At 29.8% G+C, this 15313-nt stretch overlaps 2 protein-coding genes across 3 annotated transcripts in view; both read right to left on the bottom strand.

The window, feature by feature from the left end:
* LOC119683666 overlaps window positions 1–15313 on the bottom strand; it is a 323964-nt gene that overhangs the window by 231016 nt on the left and 77635 nt on the right. The gene's annotated exons all lie outside the window — the stretch shown is intronic.
* Window positions 1503–2455, bottom strand: LOC119683674 (general odorant-binding protein 67-like). The gene is made up of 4 exons (XM_038097478.1): window positions 2365–2455; window positions 2248–2301; window positions 2020–2190; window positions 1503–1956 (listed from the first exon to the last, which is right to left on the bottom strand). The coding sequence occupies exons 1-4, from the start codon at window positions 2410–2412 to the stop codon at window positions 1573–1575; spliced, it is 657 nt and encodes a 218-aa protein (XP_037953406.1). The 5' UTR covers window positions 2413–2455; the 3' UTR covers window positions 1503–1572.

The raw sequence follows: 15313 nt of genomic DNA, 5'->3' as shown, positions 1-15313 counted from the left end.
CAAAAGAAATTTATTTTAACTGAAATGTATTGTATTTTCAATTAACTAAACAATTTACATATTTTTTAATAAGCTAACTAGATTAGATATATTTAATATAAAGAGATTTTTTCGAATAGAAGTGAATGGCAACAACAAAAATTCATTTTGAGACTGCAAGTACCGAACTCATGCTGTTCGGCATTTTGAAGCTCAGAGTCAGCGCACTCTATCCAACTGACCCAAACCCGTGCTTGACTTTTATGTTCGCACGTTTTTCTGGAGTTTTGTTAATTTGCTGTGAAATATAATTATTTTATAATTATATTATATATAACATTTATTTTGCCTTATGACTATGTTATGTAGACAGTCATATGAAGAATGGTTTTGCTACTTTTGCGCTTTTACTGGTCCTAACAATGAATAGTTTTAATGCTTTTTTCAGATTATAAGATGATAATTTATGCGCCTTCGCTCCTAAAAGGTGTAAATTTTGACATTAATGTGACAATATGACAATAAACAAAAAGCCTTTTTGTCGTGAGCTTGCTTTCAATCTCAAAGTTTTAATTTACATTGACAAAAACAATCAGTTTAAATTTTTATGTGACCATGACTGTCTGCATAACATGGTCCTTATTTTGAAGAGGAAAAATATATTTCTATTGCTTTCAGAGAACTATAAAATATTGAAAACTCATTTAGTAAATGCAGGTTTTTTGTTTTTTCACTAGGGGTTATGGTTCTGTTTTAAGCTGTACTTATTGCCTAGATATAGTTTTGACTTTTCAAAATTAGGAAAATAAACTATAGTTAATACCTTTATGGTATAACTTATTCTTCAGGTTATGGATTGAATACTATTTTTAACATAAATATTAACAATCTTGTTTAAACTATTTCTTGAAAGTACAATCATCTTTAAAAGGCAACAAATTTTAAGTTTCTATCATTTTTATAGTCTCAGATATGGTCGTTTAAAAATATAGACGATAGTGTAGATGATAATATAGACAATCGAACAAAGAGGAGGACGTTTATGCATTTTTAATAATAGTAACTTATAATCGGAATCCTCATGATGACTCTCAAGGAGAGTCGAAATATAGAGTTTAATAAAAAATATTAAAGTTTTATTATTGAGCATGAAAAAAAACCGTTTAAAAATATGTTTACAATGCCAAATCTCAAAAATTTTAAAATTTTTTGCCGAGATACGGGTATTCTTATTTAATGAATAGAGCTCGTTTCAACCAAATCGGAGGTTAGAGGTCATTTTTTGTTAAAACCCGTCCAATTCATCTTTAACAATTTTTAAATTGACTTTGCTTACATCATGTATCTAAAATACTGTTTTTAAATGTAGAGTACCTGTAATATCCATAAACGACACTGTAAGAACCCCTATATAGAAATTTCGAATAACGAACCACAACAACACACAAGAGAAAAAAGTATCTTAGGCATAAATTTTTGCAATTTTGAAACTTTTTTAATAACTTTAGATTATAGTATTTTTAAACATTCAATCATCAAATATTTTTACTTTCACAAATTCTAAAATATTTCCTATGCGAGTACATCCATTATCTATTGAGCTTTTGGTGGCATACCAGGTTTTGGTTTGCAGCTTTTCATAAAGTCACGCATATCATTGCATTGTTGAGTGTTGTTCCATATGGAAGATGGACAATTATCCATTGTTTCACCGAAAACACACATCATAATCATGCCTGAACCAGGATTGCAACGTGCCATGCGGTCACCAGGTGGTGGCGATGGACGTGGGTTATTCTTCATTTTTGCTTTAAATTCTTCACTTCTTGCGGCACAGGTTTTGAATGCGGCTGTGATTATTGGTACCATTTCATTTTGAACTTTAACAACTGAGGTGAGATAATTTTGTAGTTTAGCCTCATCGACTGTGTTCTCGTTCATAATGCCAGTTTCGTTAACAGCACATGACATAAAGCACTAGTATGAAAAAAAAATTTTTGTTAGGAAAAGTAACAGTAATTATATTTTTATTCTTCTAACCGGATGATGGTGATGATGATGGTGTGGTGGACGCGGTCTCGATGAAGAACTGGAGCTACTCGATTCGTTACTTGTCTCTGTAGATTCAGATGATGAACCTCCATACTGCTTGCATTTTTCTTTTATTTCACTGGTAATTAGGTCAGGAACTGGACAGCATGTTTTAGGATTCTAAAATTCATATTTTATATTTTCTTTCAATTCATCGGATTTCACAATAGAACTTACCATACGTTCAGGACGCTTACTGCAATCTACATCAGCACCAGCAGCAACATTGCACTGTAATTATAAAATTATTTCTATAATATATTTTAATTTTTAATTATTTTAATTATTTTATACCAGATATAAAGTCGCTATAACAGATAAAATAGTAATTTTGACAAACATGATTATTCGTTAACACTTCGACGAGAACTACTGAATTCGTTGAATTGACCGCTTATAAATACAAAATTTCATTATAATTATTATGGAGAAAAAATAGAAATTGGTTGTTAAGTTAATTATATTAAATACACAAAAAAGTTTGATATAATTTAAATTAAATTATAATGTTAAAATCAGATCACCAGATTTAATAACGTCGACTCACACAAGGCTCAAACGAATCAATAGATTTGGTGAAGCAAAATTTATTGGTGCTTTTAGGAACAAAGCGATTACATTTTCATTATATAGTGTTAAATTGGGATAGTATTCTGCTTTAATATCTATAATTACGAACGAATAACACTTCATCCATTTTTTTGTCAATAAATATTTATCCGAAATAGAAGAAATCTTTTTTATAATATTACCTACCATAATACATTAGTATTCGAATAAAAGTAAGTTGTCTTTTAAATAAGTTGTTTATTATGGAGTTTCTTTATTTTGCTATATCTTTTATAATAAAGTTATTTTTAAACTTGAGTCCTAACTTATCTGCAAAGTGGTTTGGAATAAATTCCAAATTATTCTTGACATCAATGACATAAAGTTTTTGATATATCTAGAATTACAGTTAGTTTAGAAATTGGTATCGTATGTTTGAATTTCTTGGGCGGAATTTAGTAAAATTTTGTACTATGGTATATGAAACAGAACAAGGTCTAGTCTTGTTCTAAGTTGCAAAACATGATTGTATCTCAGTTCAGTAATAACTTCATGTATTAGTTTGGCGATGAAATAACAATGGTCAGATGAGTTTTTAGCAATATACTACAATATATTAAATTAAAACGATTTCATTTTTTAAAATTAATTAATTAAATAAATCATAAATAATTAATAAATAAGAAATAATTAATTTATTGATAGTTAACTTGGAGAATTTCGTTTTGCGACTTAAAATTCTATTGTGCACCTTTTATGGATTCAGATTATTTCTCTAAGCTAAATTTTTTCAATCAAATGTAATACTTAACCAATTTCATTTCATTTGATCTAAGGTACTCTATATAGCTTTTTCCTTTAGTTATATAGGTATAGTGCAAAGCAAGTTCCAAGTACGCGTTTTCTGGTTTCAGTCTTGTCCTAACAAAAAAAATTTGGTATGATAATAAAAACAACCTATAGTGTTTGGTCAGGATTCCAGTTTAGGTTCTTAAGTATTTTTTAAAAAACACTAATATTTACGCTATTCGCCCCATTTTTGTGTAGTCTTAATTTGTGAAAAAGAAAAAATATTCAAACTAAACCAAAGTGATATAAAATTGAAAAATTATCTACACTTAATTCAGGTCATAAGATACAACGCCTCAACTTTGGCTACGTTTATATCACATGAACTGGCATCGCGACTGTTTTCTCAGACAAGAAAAAGAATAATTTAAAAAACTTCTCAGGCTAGAACTAATATGTTTATAATGCATGAAATAAATGCTGTCATTTGTATAGGCTACATCGATGAGTGTAAGGAGCGATCGCTTTTATATGGTACTGCCAGTAAGCTACGATTTTGAATGAGAACGTTGAATTCAATGGCATACCACGACATCTATGCCAGTTTTTTCTATTTCTTGGTGATATATTTGAACCTCTGCTTTGGACAATATTTTATTACACTAATTTACATGATATGGATTGTAAATTAGTATGTAAGCCACCAGAATGTGATGTTTTATTTCCCATAACTTCAGACTTAAGCCATATTAAGATATTAAACTTAGTTAAAGTTTTTCATTACATTGCAATGGTACAATGGATTACAATACAATGGTGTTTTTAATTATATATCCGAGTTATATGCATTAATTCCAAATAGGATATGTCAAGTATTGATTTATGAATAGGGATGAACACATTACCAAAAATGTTCAAAGGAATTTAAAATATTTATACTATATCTATGATCGGAAGTGAGAGTGAGATTATTTTTTATTTTTGCTTTGTGCTTGAGGGAGAAACAGTTTATTTCTATACTCGTGTGAATAAGATATATGTATTTGTTAAGCCTTTTCCGAGTTAGTGCATCTGGGCACTTTTACTCTATGATAGCTGGGGTGATTCCGCAGAGTCCCGCCCATCGCACTGACTAATTTGAGTATTCCTGATAATCTTTGTGATTATTCAATGATTGATCTAAGATCTGCGTACCGTCCAATGCGGTTAGTGATTACTCTGAGAGTAGATAGTGCTAAGTAGGGCAGCCTGTCTTCAGAGCTCTGTCCCTTATGTATTTTTTGACCGGATCTATTCTAAGGTCTCATAGTATGTCATTCGTGCGGATGTACCATGGTACTTTGAAGAGCCTTCGGAGAGCATGACTTTGAGCAACTTGTAGCTTTTGGATAGTAGACTCGGTAGCTTTGAATAAGAGTTATTAGCTAAATAAAACTCAAAACGGTTTGTTTTTAATTCTGTTACATATATATATAACAATTTTTTTTAATGTATTTAAAAATTTTGTCCTAAAACAATTATCTTCTTGTTTTTGTACATTTATACATAATAAATAAATAAATGCCATATATCCACAATCAATAATTAGGCGGTTATCATCTTCATTTGTTTTTAATTAGGGATAGTGTCTTATTTGACTACTGTATAAATTATATAATAAGTTTTTATATAACTTGTTTAAAACCACAACTTTTAGCCTTTAATGATTCTCTTTAGAATGAAATCCTATGATTGACTTAGCTCCATTAAATAGTAAACCCATGGAATGTTGTAGCTATGCTGCGGACGGCTGCAGGGTAGCAATATTAGGCATTGCTGGTTATTCCAGAACATTTGCACTTTATTTAACATCTGATTTTAGACTCATTCTCATTTTATTTAGTATTTATTTATTTTTGCTAGGTTTCGATTCTCACACTTAATAAGAGAAGGATGTGAATATGGGACAACTGAGAATAGTAAGAATGTATATTGTGTATCGTACTCCAATATAAAGTATTTCCTTCATTTCACTCACAGCTGCGATATAAGTCGTTAAAGCAACTGTTTAGTTTCCTGACATAATAACTAAACTGACAATAATCAATTAGTATGCTTCTATAAGATTGATATCCCTAAGACGCAGTGACCTGCGCCTTACGCAGTCTTACAGTGTAAGAGTGACCTGATAGAAAGGATTTATTTCTAATTAAAAACTTTGAAACTATGCACAATAAGTAGAGCACACTACAATATTATTGCATAAATTAAATAATAAATTTATTGAAAAATATATCCAATTTGCAAATCGAAACATTTTTATTTCATTTACAGAAAACTTAAAACACACTTTGGCTTTTACCACAGATTTTGGTAGGCTCAGCTATTTTGAGCAACTTTTTCTTTTAAACTATGTGGGGACAACGGTTTCTTCTCGAAATACGTAGGGCGTCTACTTAACATTGGTGGATTTCATGTAAGAATTTCCTACTTAAACGTCCGATACAACGTAATTATAAAAGTTGCATTAGCATGTCGGGGAATTGGGATCATGCCTATCTTGAAATAATCCACATTTCTCTTATTTCAAAATATAGGTATGTATATGTAATGCAATTTTCGATCAAGTTTAAGTTGAGGTCAAATCGAAAAATATTCGATTAACATTTGGTATTAAAAAATTTTACAGAAACTTCCAAAAATAAAATTAAACTGAGCTGATTTTGGACAATGAATGAATTAATAAAAAAAATAATAAATTTTGTATATGTTCGTGCCTATAGCAAACATTGAGCAAAAAATGAAACACATGTATGTGCAAAAATACTGAAAATATTTCCCAGTAAACAAAACAAACGTTAACAATCGTAATTACTAATCATCACATTTCACAATTTAAATTAATTTAATTTTATTTAATTTAATTTTATTTAATTTAATTAATTTATACAGAATGTTTCTCATTGAACCAAAATGTTCTTTCCCTATGTACAAGTATACGTATATTGAAAATATACTCTATATACGGATAAACGCCTATTGAAAAATACCCTACGTACAAGTATACGTATATTACGAATATACCCTACATGGGATTATATGTTGGGTATATACATATATACCGTACATGGCATTATATGTACATATATTGTAAATATATTCTACAAACGATTAAAGGGGAAATATAAAAATTTTTTAATATTAAAAAAGTATTTTTTTTTAGAAATTTTCAAGCATAACAGTACTTTTATTCAGAAATTATTCTTTTCTTATTTCATTTTGTATTCTTCTTTGTTTGATGCATTGCAAATGCAAAAGCATATTAAGAAAGAAAACAAAAATTTGCAATAACAACGATGTTGTATCGTGTATTATGGAAGTTTTTTTGTATGTGCAAAATTCATTTAAGTGAATACAGCAAACTACATATTAAAAGAAAATTATGACATTCACGATTTCGAATTATAAGCTCAATAATCGTCAATGCTTTGAGTCACAGGAGCACATTCAATATTCTTAAATTTTTAAGGCTAAAGAAAATGACTAAGATTTTATATGTTGACTCCAGAATTTACGACACACACTACAACAATAAAACAAGAACCCATCACCAAGGGGTACGGAAAAATGTTTGAAATGTATTTTTTTTTTTTTATAATTACAGGGTTACAATGTTACTTAGTTAACAAGCGCCCATTGTTCGAAGCAATGAATACCACTAATATTTTTTGAAGTATATTTATAATTGCTCAAAGATGCATACGTTATATAAAGTATAAATATACATTTTAAAAGTTATAAGAATGATAATATTATTATTATTAAAAAGTAATTTGAAATATTAAAGATAATTTTTTAAGACCGCTTGGGTTGAACTCGTATCCTACTAAATTTGAAGCTCAGAGTCAGTGTTCATTAGTCAACTAACCCAAATTCGTACTTGACTTATATGTTCGAACTTGAAATTTTATTAATTTGCTGTGAAAGTTCATTAACATATATTTTATTATATATAATATGTATATAACGATACGTAATCTATGTCTTTATATATATTCCAAAAAAGTTCGACTTATATGTTCGAACTTGAAATTTTATTAATTTGCTGTGAAAGTTCATTAACATATATTTTATTATATACAATATGTATATAACGATACGTAATCTATGTCTTTATATATATTCCAAAAAAGATTATAATATATAACTATTATTATAATGACAATTAATTTATGTATACTATATGTATTTGTAAAGCTCTGACTGTCTCTCCAAATGAAAATCTCAACGTCATATAATTGGACCGCTCAGGTACTGGGAAGGTTCACAATTTAAAAAGTATAGGAGGAAAAAAGCAAGTTAAGAGAAACTACCTTGAATGTAGTTTCAATTAGAGTCTTTGCTCTAAAAGTAAAATTCTCAATGTGTTCCAGAGATCAAGCTTTGGCGATTTTGTGAAATGATGCTGTCCCATTTTCTGACTTGTTCAGTTATGCAGCATAGGAAACAAAATAACTCCATCAAAGGTGATCAGTTTAATCAAAAGTGTAATGACTGAGGTTACTGTACAATGTACTCTACTTAGTAATGGTAACATATGTATTATAAAAAATAGTATTTTAAACTGTAGTATATATATACTTATATACGTGCTTAAATTTTTATTAAATTTACAATTAAAACTTAACTCATATAATTGATAAGTGTTTAGCAGATTCTATTTTTTTTAATAAATATATAATTTTATTATTATTTAATATAATAATTATATATAATCACAAAATATGTAATACATTATATATCTGAATTTCGCAATTTATTTCTCATATAGGATGACGGACTGTGAAGAGAAATGAGCATAACAGCTTAATTAATAAACCTTATTAAGTATTTAAGTTCAACTCATTGGGTTCCATAGCGTGTCAGTTCTGACTTTAATCAAAGCCGTCACAAACTGGTGTTGTTGGTGGTCCAATAAATCGCGAATATACCATAATGCTCTGTTCTATTTCGTCACGGAAAATAGCTCACGGCTTCTGTGTGATTTCGCTATTTAAAATGTTTACAATTATTTTCCATTAGTCGGCATCTGTTAGCAATAAAAACTATGAATATTTATTTCCGTTTGACTTTTTCCGCGGATGTAATGTATACAGATTAGATTAGATGGGCTTTTAATAGCTCTGTGTTTTACTAATGTTTTTTTATTAACAAATATTTTTATATTTTATTAGGTGATTGTGTGAAAAAAATCGCTAGAGTAATAGTTATATGAAAGTAATGTGGTGAAATCTTCAATATTAGCGCTCACATCATTTTAATAAATAGAACAAAGTGGTAAGGATGTGAAATTAAATAAATTAAAAAACTGAAAGAAAAATTAATAAAAATTTATTTGGATTAAATTTATATATAATATGCAATACGAAGAAGTTCTGGAAGTTATATGAATTCACCAACGTTTTTACAGGGATTACTTTTTATACCACTCCTAGAAATAGTTGGAGGAGATCAATTATTTTATTATAATGTAGGTATAGTTTTGATTTTTATTTTGTAAATACTTAACTATTGAAGGCACTGGTTTTAACATAATTAATGCTTATTTTAAAAGTGTTAATAAATATAAATATATATAATATAAATATAAATATAATATAAATATAAATATATACATAATATAAATATAAATATGAAATTTATTGTGGTATAAATAAGTGCAATGATTTTTTTTTTTTGATGATGAGTATTAAAGTCGAAACTTTAACCATTCCAACTTTTCAAAAATATATTTTTTTGTGATAATGCAACAAATGCAATATGTTCGTGATATATATTTCAGTGCTATGTACAACCATAAATATTTTTTTAACCAGAAAATACATGCGAGTTTAAATTAGATCTAAGATATTTTAAAATTATATGTTATTAAATAACATATATAAAGAGAAAACATATATTTGTATATAACTAATTTGAACTATTTCACTAAGTTAATCAAACAGTGAGCTTACAAAAAACCCCCAACGAATCACAATGATTCCATTGATAAAGCATTAGAAGTATACATTAATCAGATATTTCATTATATTTGATTTTAGCATTAGCATGATCGGAAAGAATTATTGCAAAAATTTTATAGCACTGTATACATGAACGAATAAATTCCGGATATGTACACATACATATATAGTATTGAGCTAGTTTCATTCAGAGCTAACTCTTCACACAGTATATTACTAAAGGCACAGTTTATTAGGGATTCACCCAGTTGGATTCTCCCAGAGGTTAAAGCTAGCCATCTGACTGTATATTATTATATTACAAAGGAACTTTAACACAGTTACATTCTCTCTAATTTTATTTCTGGGTACGCCAGAAATAGTACTATATATAGTATATACTATATACATTTCAACTAATGTTTGTATTGTTGGAAAGGATGGTTTGATTGCTGAGTCGTCTGATTGAGAAATAGTACTAATAAAAATTAATTTACATGACTCATATCTTTACTACTGACAATTGATATGTTATTTTACACATTCATTTATTTATAATATCTTCCCTACATCTAAACACAAGTTTTATTTATCTATTGTATAACACTGAGTCTATTTCGAACTTCTGGATTGTTTGACTCTCGTTTGATCTCTATTTCATCGAAGGTAAAGCAAGGTAATGGCCTTTTTATGCCAATTTTGTTTCGACCTACTGCTGGATGGCATATCCTTAGCAAACGTCAGTCTTTTGAAAACTATAGTTTGTGTCTTCATTTTTTGTTCTATTGGATCGAAAGAAAAAAAAACTTGCATTGTTTTTCATCACAACATAAAGTTTATAAATTAATAAGCTTAGTTAAATTATTAAAATGAATTACAAAATATTGTTTGTATATCTTATTATCATTGAATACTGTCATAATTGTGGGAATTTGACAAGCCCGTTTCTATTGCGTCTCTAGTTTATCATCACCAACAAAGATTTTTTTTAAAATTATTTCAGTATAGTAATTATTCAAAACCATAAAACAAACCGTCATTATTGATCAGTACAGCCGAATAATTTTTAATGCCTTTGGCAAGCTATTCAAAATATGAATGTGATATATATTGACCACCAAGATCACGAGATTTGTCACCACTAAACTTTAAAAACTAACATCTATTGAGATATGGCTCAGTTATTATTATTGATATTCAGACATCTGAGTTGGTGAATCAGCACCTTTACTCTATTTTATCTGTGGACAGTTTTAAGTCACACTAAATACGGGGCTTTACGGGGCTTTATAATATGATGGACCTGATGTCTTTGTATCTGCCTGTGTTTATCAAATTTCGCTGTATTTTTAGGATACTGAGAGTTGGATTATTGTGACTGTCAATTGTATTGAACAGTTTCAGAGCACGATCTTTAATGTATTTTTCAACTGAATCCACTCTCAGATCTCTGTGGATATCAGCTCCTCTTACATACCATGGGGCGTTGACCAGTTTTCTTAAGGCAATATTTTGCCCTCTTTGAAGAATTTTTAAAGTTGAGCTTGGCGCTTGGCAAAACGCTATACTGCCATATAGTAGTCTTGGTTTAATAATTTGCTTAAATATGCTAACTCTATTCTTTATGTTGAGCTTATTGCTGCTGATGAGCGGGTGAAGGGAGTGTAATATTCGGGCAGCTTGAGCTCGTTTGGACTTGAAATGTGCTTTCCAGGAGTGCTTGTTATCAAAGGTTATGCCTAGGTATTTGAGAGTATCGGCCCATTCTATTTCTTGTTCTTCTACCTTTAATTTTCTGGGAGCTTGGCGGCGCTTCCTGGTAATAAAAATTGCCCGAGTCTTTTCTGCGTTCAGTTTTATTTTCCACTTTTTAAAATACTGAACAAGCACGTCAATGTGACCCTGTATGGTATTGGAGACATTGCAGGCTATTTTGTCTGAGTACACAATACAAGTGTCGTCAGCATAAAGCGATAACATAGAAGGCTCGAGTTTCGGTATGTCTGCAGTGAACAGGCTATAGAGCAGTGGAGATAACGGCGACCCCTGTGGTACTCCAGCCTGTATCGATTTTACTGAAGAGGTTGAATTGTTCACTTTGACTTGGAACGACCTTTTATTTAAGAAACTGCCTATGAGCTTGATAATAGATGGCGGAAAGTTCTGAGCAGCCATTTTCACAATTAGGCCCGAGTGCCAGACTTTGTCAAAGGCTTTAGCGACATCAAAAGAGATAAGACCAGTCGACATCCTTCTTCTAAGTGCAGATTGTATATGTTGTGCTATTTTGGCCAATTGTAATTCCGTTGAGTGGTTGTCTCTGAAGCCAAATTGCTCATCAGGAATTATATTATTCGAGCTTAGGTGGTCTTTCAATTTTGCCAGAATGACTCTTTCTGCTACTTTCCCCAGAGTAGGAAGCAAGCTGATGGGACGCCAATTCTGTGGGAACTTCAGGTCTTTGTTTGGTTTAGGAAGCATGATGACCTTCGCTTTTTTCCAACAAATAGGGAAGTACCCAAATTTAAGAATTGCATTGGTTATTTCCGCTACTTTGGTGAGGACGTTTTCTGGAAGGTTTTGAAGACAGATGTTGCCGATACCATCATAACCCGGGGCAGATCGTTTGTTGAGATTACTTATTATTAATGCTATTTCACAGTGATTAGTGGAAGGGATAGTAGAAGAGTTGCTAGAGTTCAGAATCCTATTGGCCTGCTCAACAACATTTTCCTCGTAATTAATGTCATCATCTTCGTCACAGTTCACTTGGAATTGGAGTTCCAAGGAGTGGGCGAATTCTTCAGCTTTCTCATAGTCTGTAAATTTTAGCCCTCCAGCACCAAGTATTGGAGGAGTTATGATTTTGTTCTTGACTCTAAAATACTTGTTTAGGCCCCAAAAGCTTTTATTCCCGAGTTCAAGGCTGCCCATGAATTCTTCCCATTTTTGGTTATTGTGCGAAGATATCATAGTTTTACTAACTATATATATGTGGACAAGTCATCAAAATAAGATTCATAACTATAAGATATCTCTTGAAGAATATTTGAGTGATGTTCCATTTCACACTTAATGATAAGATAAAAATTTGATCAAAATCTCAATTACAAGTGTATTTTATGCCCGTTTACTTACGGATGCAAAAACTGGGAACCCTGTATATATGTTCATTTACATATATTTAAGTAATTATTAAATAAAAATTAAAAAATTATATTTTGGATTTAATTTTGAATAGCACTCATTTTAATAATGAATGGATTAATCTGCAAATTTTCTGCCATCACTGTTAAATATTTTTATATTAGCTTTAGAATGCCTAAAAATATGCAAATAAGTTTATAAAATTATATAATGTGTTGTTAGCTTATCTATCATAAATTGTACTAATCTATTAAAATTTAATTTTTAGGTCATAAATCGAATTCAGTACAGATTGAAGAAGCCTACGAATTTCTTGTTTTTGAAAATGGATGGACTAAATGAAGCATTTGTTGATTTTCGATTAATACAAGACCATCACACATTTATTTTCTGTAACTACGTTTCAGTCACATTTTTTAATCCACCTTTACTTATTTATTACAAGGCATAGGTGGAAATTACTGAAGGATTTTAATCCGTTTAAGGCCAAAGTTTTTAAATTACAGAAAAAGCTTTTAGTGTAAATTTGTCTGTCACTGATAAATTAAACTGCAAACAAATCCATTAAGTGATCGCAATAAATTTTCGATACCTTTTCAAGTTCATGACTGCACTTTTGAACAAACTTGAAACCGGAAAAGCTGAAGTATAAGAAGATGCAGTTGAAGACTGCAATGAACAAAATAAACACAAATAAAGATACAAATATCCCAAAAGTACTTTTTCATTCAAATGAGTTACAAACTTAATTATAATTATTGCAATTATTAAAAAATTAATAAAGATATTAACTTAAATTAAGATAATTATTATTAAGATATATTTCCTTTTTTTTTTGTATCAAACAACAATTTTTTAAATTCAACAAAATTAATATTTGAAACTTCAAGTAAACAGAGAATTCCGTTGTTTTCATCGTTTCCTATAATTTTTAAAAAAAACTTCAAAGGCTTCCTCTGGTAAAGTACTAAGTGAGCATAAGTACATCTACCAGATACTTAATTCAACAGTTAACAAAAGCAGCTCAAATGCAAGTAGGAAAACTTGTACACTTGACATTTGGTTTCCGGTATTTTCATGTGTCCGACGACTGTCCAGTGAATTCTTCACACATTAGCATATTTAGACTTAGACTGCAATTGCATTAGAAGTCACTTGGAAGGCTTTGCCAGCTCTACTGGGTTAATATTTGTGTACATCACAAGTTAAATGTATAAATTTATAGCAATATATTTCCTTTAACTGCTAGAATACCTTTTCATAGGCAACTTTTAAGCTAAAAGTTATAGATAAAAAAGAATTGGAATTAAAAAAATAAATAAAGAATTGGAGCTATGATGGCAAGTAATGAAGTTGAAAGAAAATCTTTCTTTAACTGCGAAAATAATCTAGCTGAATAATAAAATACAGTTTGTTACTATCATTTGAATATCTACTTCAAAATGTTATATGGACTAAAAATACCTTACTATACAAAATCTTTTATTTTGACATACTATTAAGTTTAGAAATGAAAACAGTCTTAATGGATTATAAAGAAGATGAGGTGGGTACTATGTACGTGAACAGAAATCTATTGGGTTTGATGATAATGAAGATATAATAAAATCTTTAAAAGTTGATATACGTGATACACTCTTAAAATACTCATTGATAGAATGATAACTGAAAGTTTCAAACCAAATTAAGTTTATGAAGATCATAAAAAAGGACATTGTTATGTACTTACATATTTATCAGGTTTTGTTGCTTTTGTTGTTTGCGCGCTTTCTCCAGTCCCGTACAATAAGTAAGGTTAGTGCTCCCTCAACTTGATCGCTACAACAGAGACATGATCTACCTCTATGCCTTTTTCCTTCAACTACCGCTTCAAATACCTTTGTAGCTGGAGCATCTTCATTCATTCTTACGATATGACAAGCCAGCGAAGCTACTGGATATCAATTAACTGAGTTATATCAATAATGTGATAAAGCTCGTATAGCTTGTGGCTCTTTTAGATACGGTAGTCGTCTCCAGCTTTTAAAGAACAGAAGATTTTACAAAGCAGATTGAAAGTTTTTGTTTCTCAAAACAAAAACTTTTTCTACAATAGCGTCTATGTTTTTGCGTCATTCGAAAGCACAGGTAGGATAAGCCAGTTGTGGAGCGTCAGTCTAGACCTCTACATCATCATTGCTAACTAATCTTCTATTAACATTTATTGGTTATGGTAATTTTTCGTTTGATCGCCAGGCAGATATAGTCGTTGTTCATTACGGTGATGCAAAGACAGTGAAATTTTTGAAGAGTTCACAAAGTATAAACGCCAGCCAACAACTTGAAGTATATTTCTGCCAGTACCAAAAGCAATGATGTAGATCTCGTCGACATTGAGATTTTAATACAAAATATTAAAAGTATTTAGTCCTATATAATATATTTTTAATTTTTATTGGTAAGAAAGTCAATTAATGAAGCTTAAGTTCAGATCAAATGTAATCAAAATATTAGATTATTAGACTGAAAAGACTTTACTGAAAATGTGCCAAGAGATCAGATTACGTGTTAGTAAAAGTACTAGAAGAAATTAGTAGTAGACAAATAATAAATCTTAGTTTAATAGTAGAATTTGTCTTGTAATGTCTAAGAATGTACTCGCAAGAATTAGTATAATAAAATTATAATTAATATAATACGATGATAGTTAAGAAAATCTTACAACGTTCTGTTGATTTTATTTAAAGACTTAAACCAAGAGGCAGCGGTATTTTGTACTATGAAATTTATTTAATAAA

Source organism: Teleopsis dalmanni, chromosome 2 (assembly GCF_002237135.1).
Source record: "Teleopsis dalmanni isolate 2A chromosome 2, ASM223713v2, whole genome shotgun sequence".
Lineage (NCBI taxonomy): Eukaryota > Metazoa > Arthropoda > Insecta > Diptera > Diopsidae > Teleopsis > Teleopsis dalmanni.
Note: the sequence above shows the minus strand (reverse complement) of the source record. Positions and strands in the feature narration are given on the sequence as shown.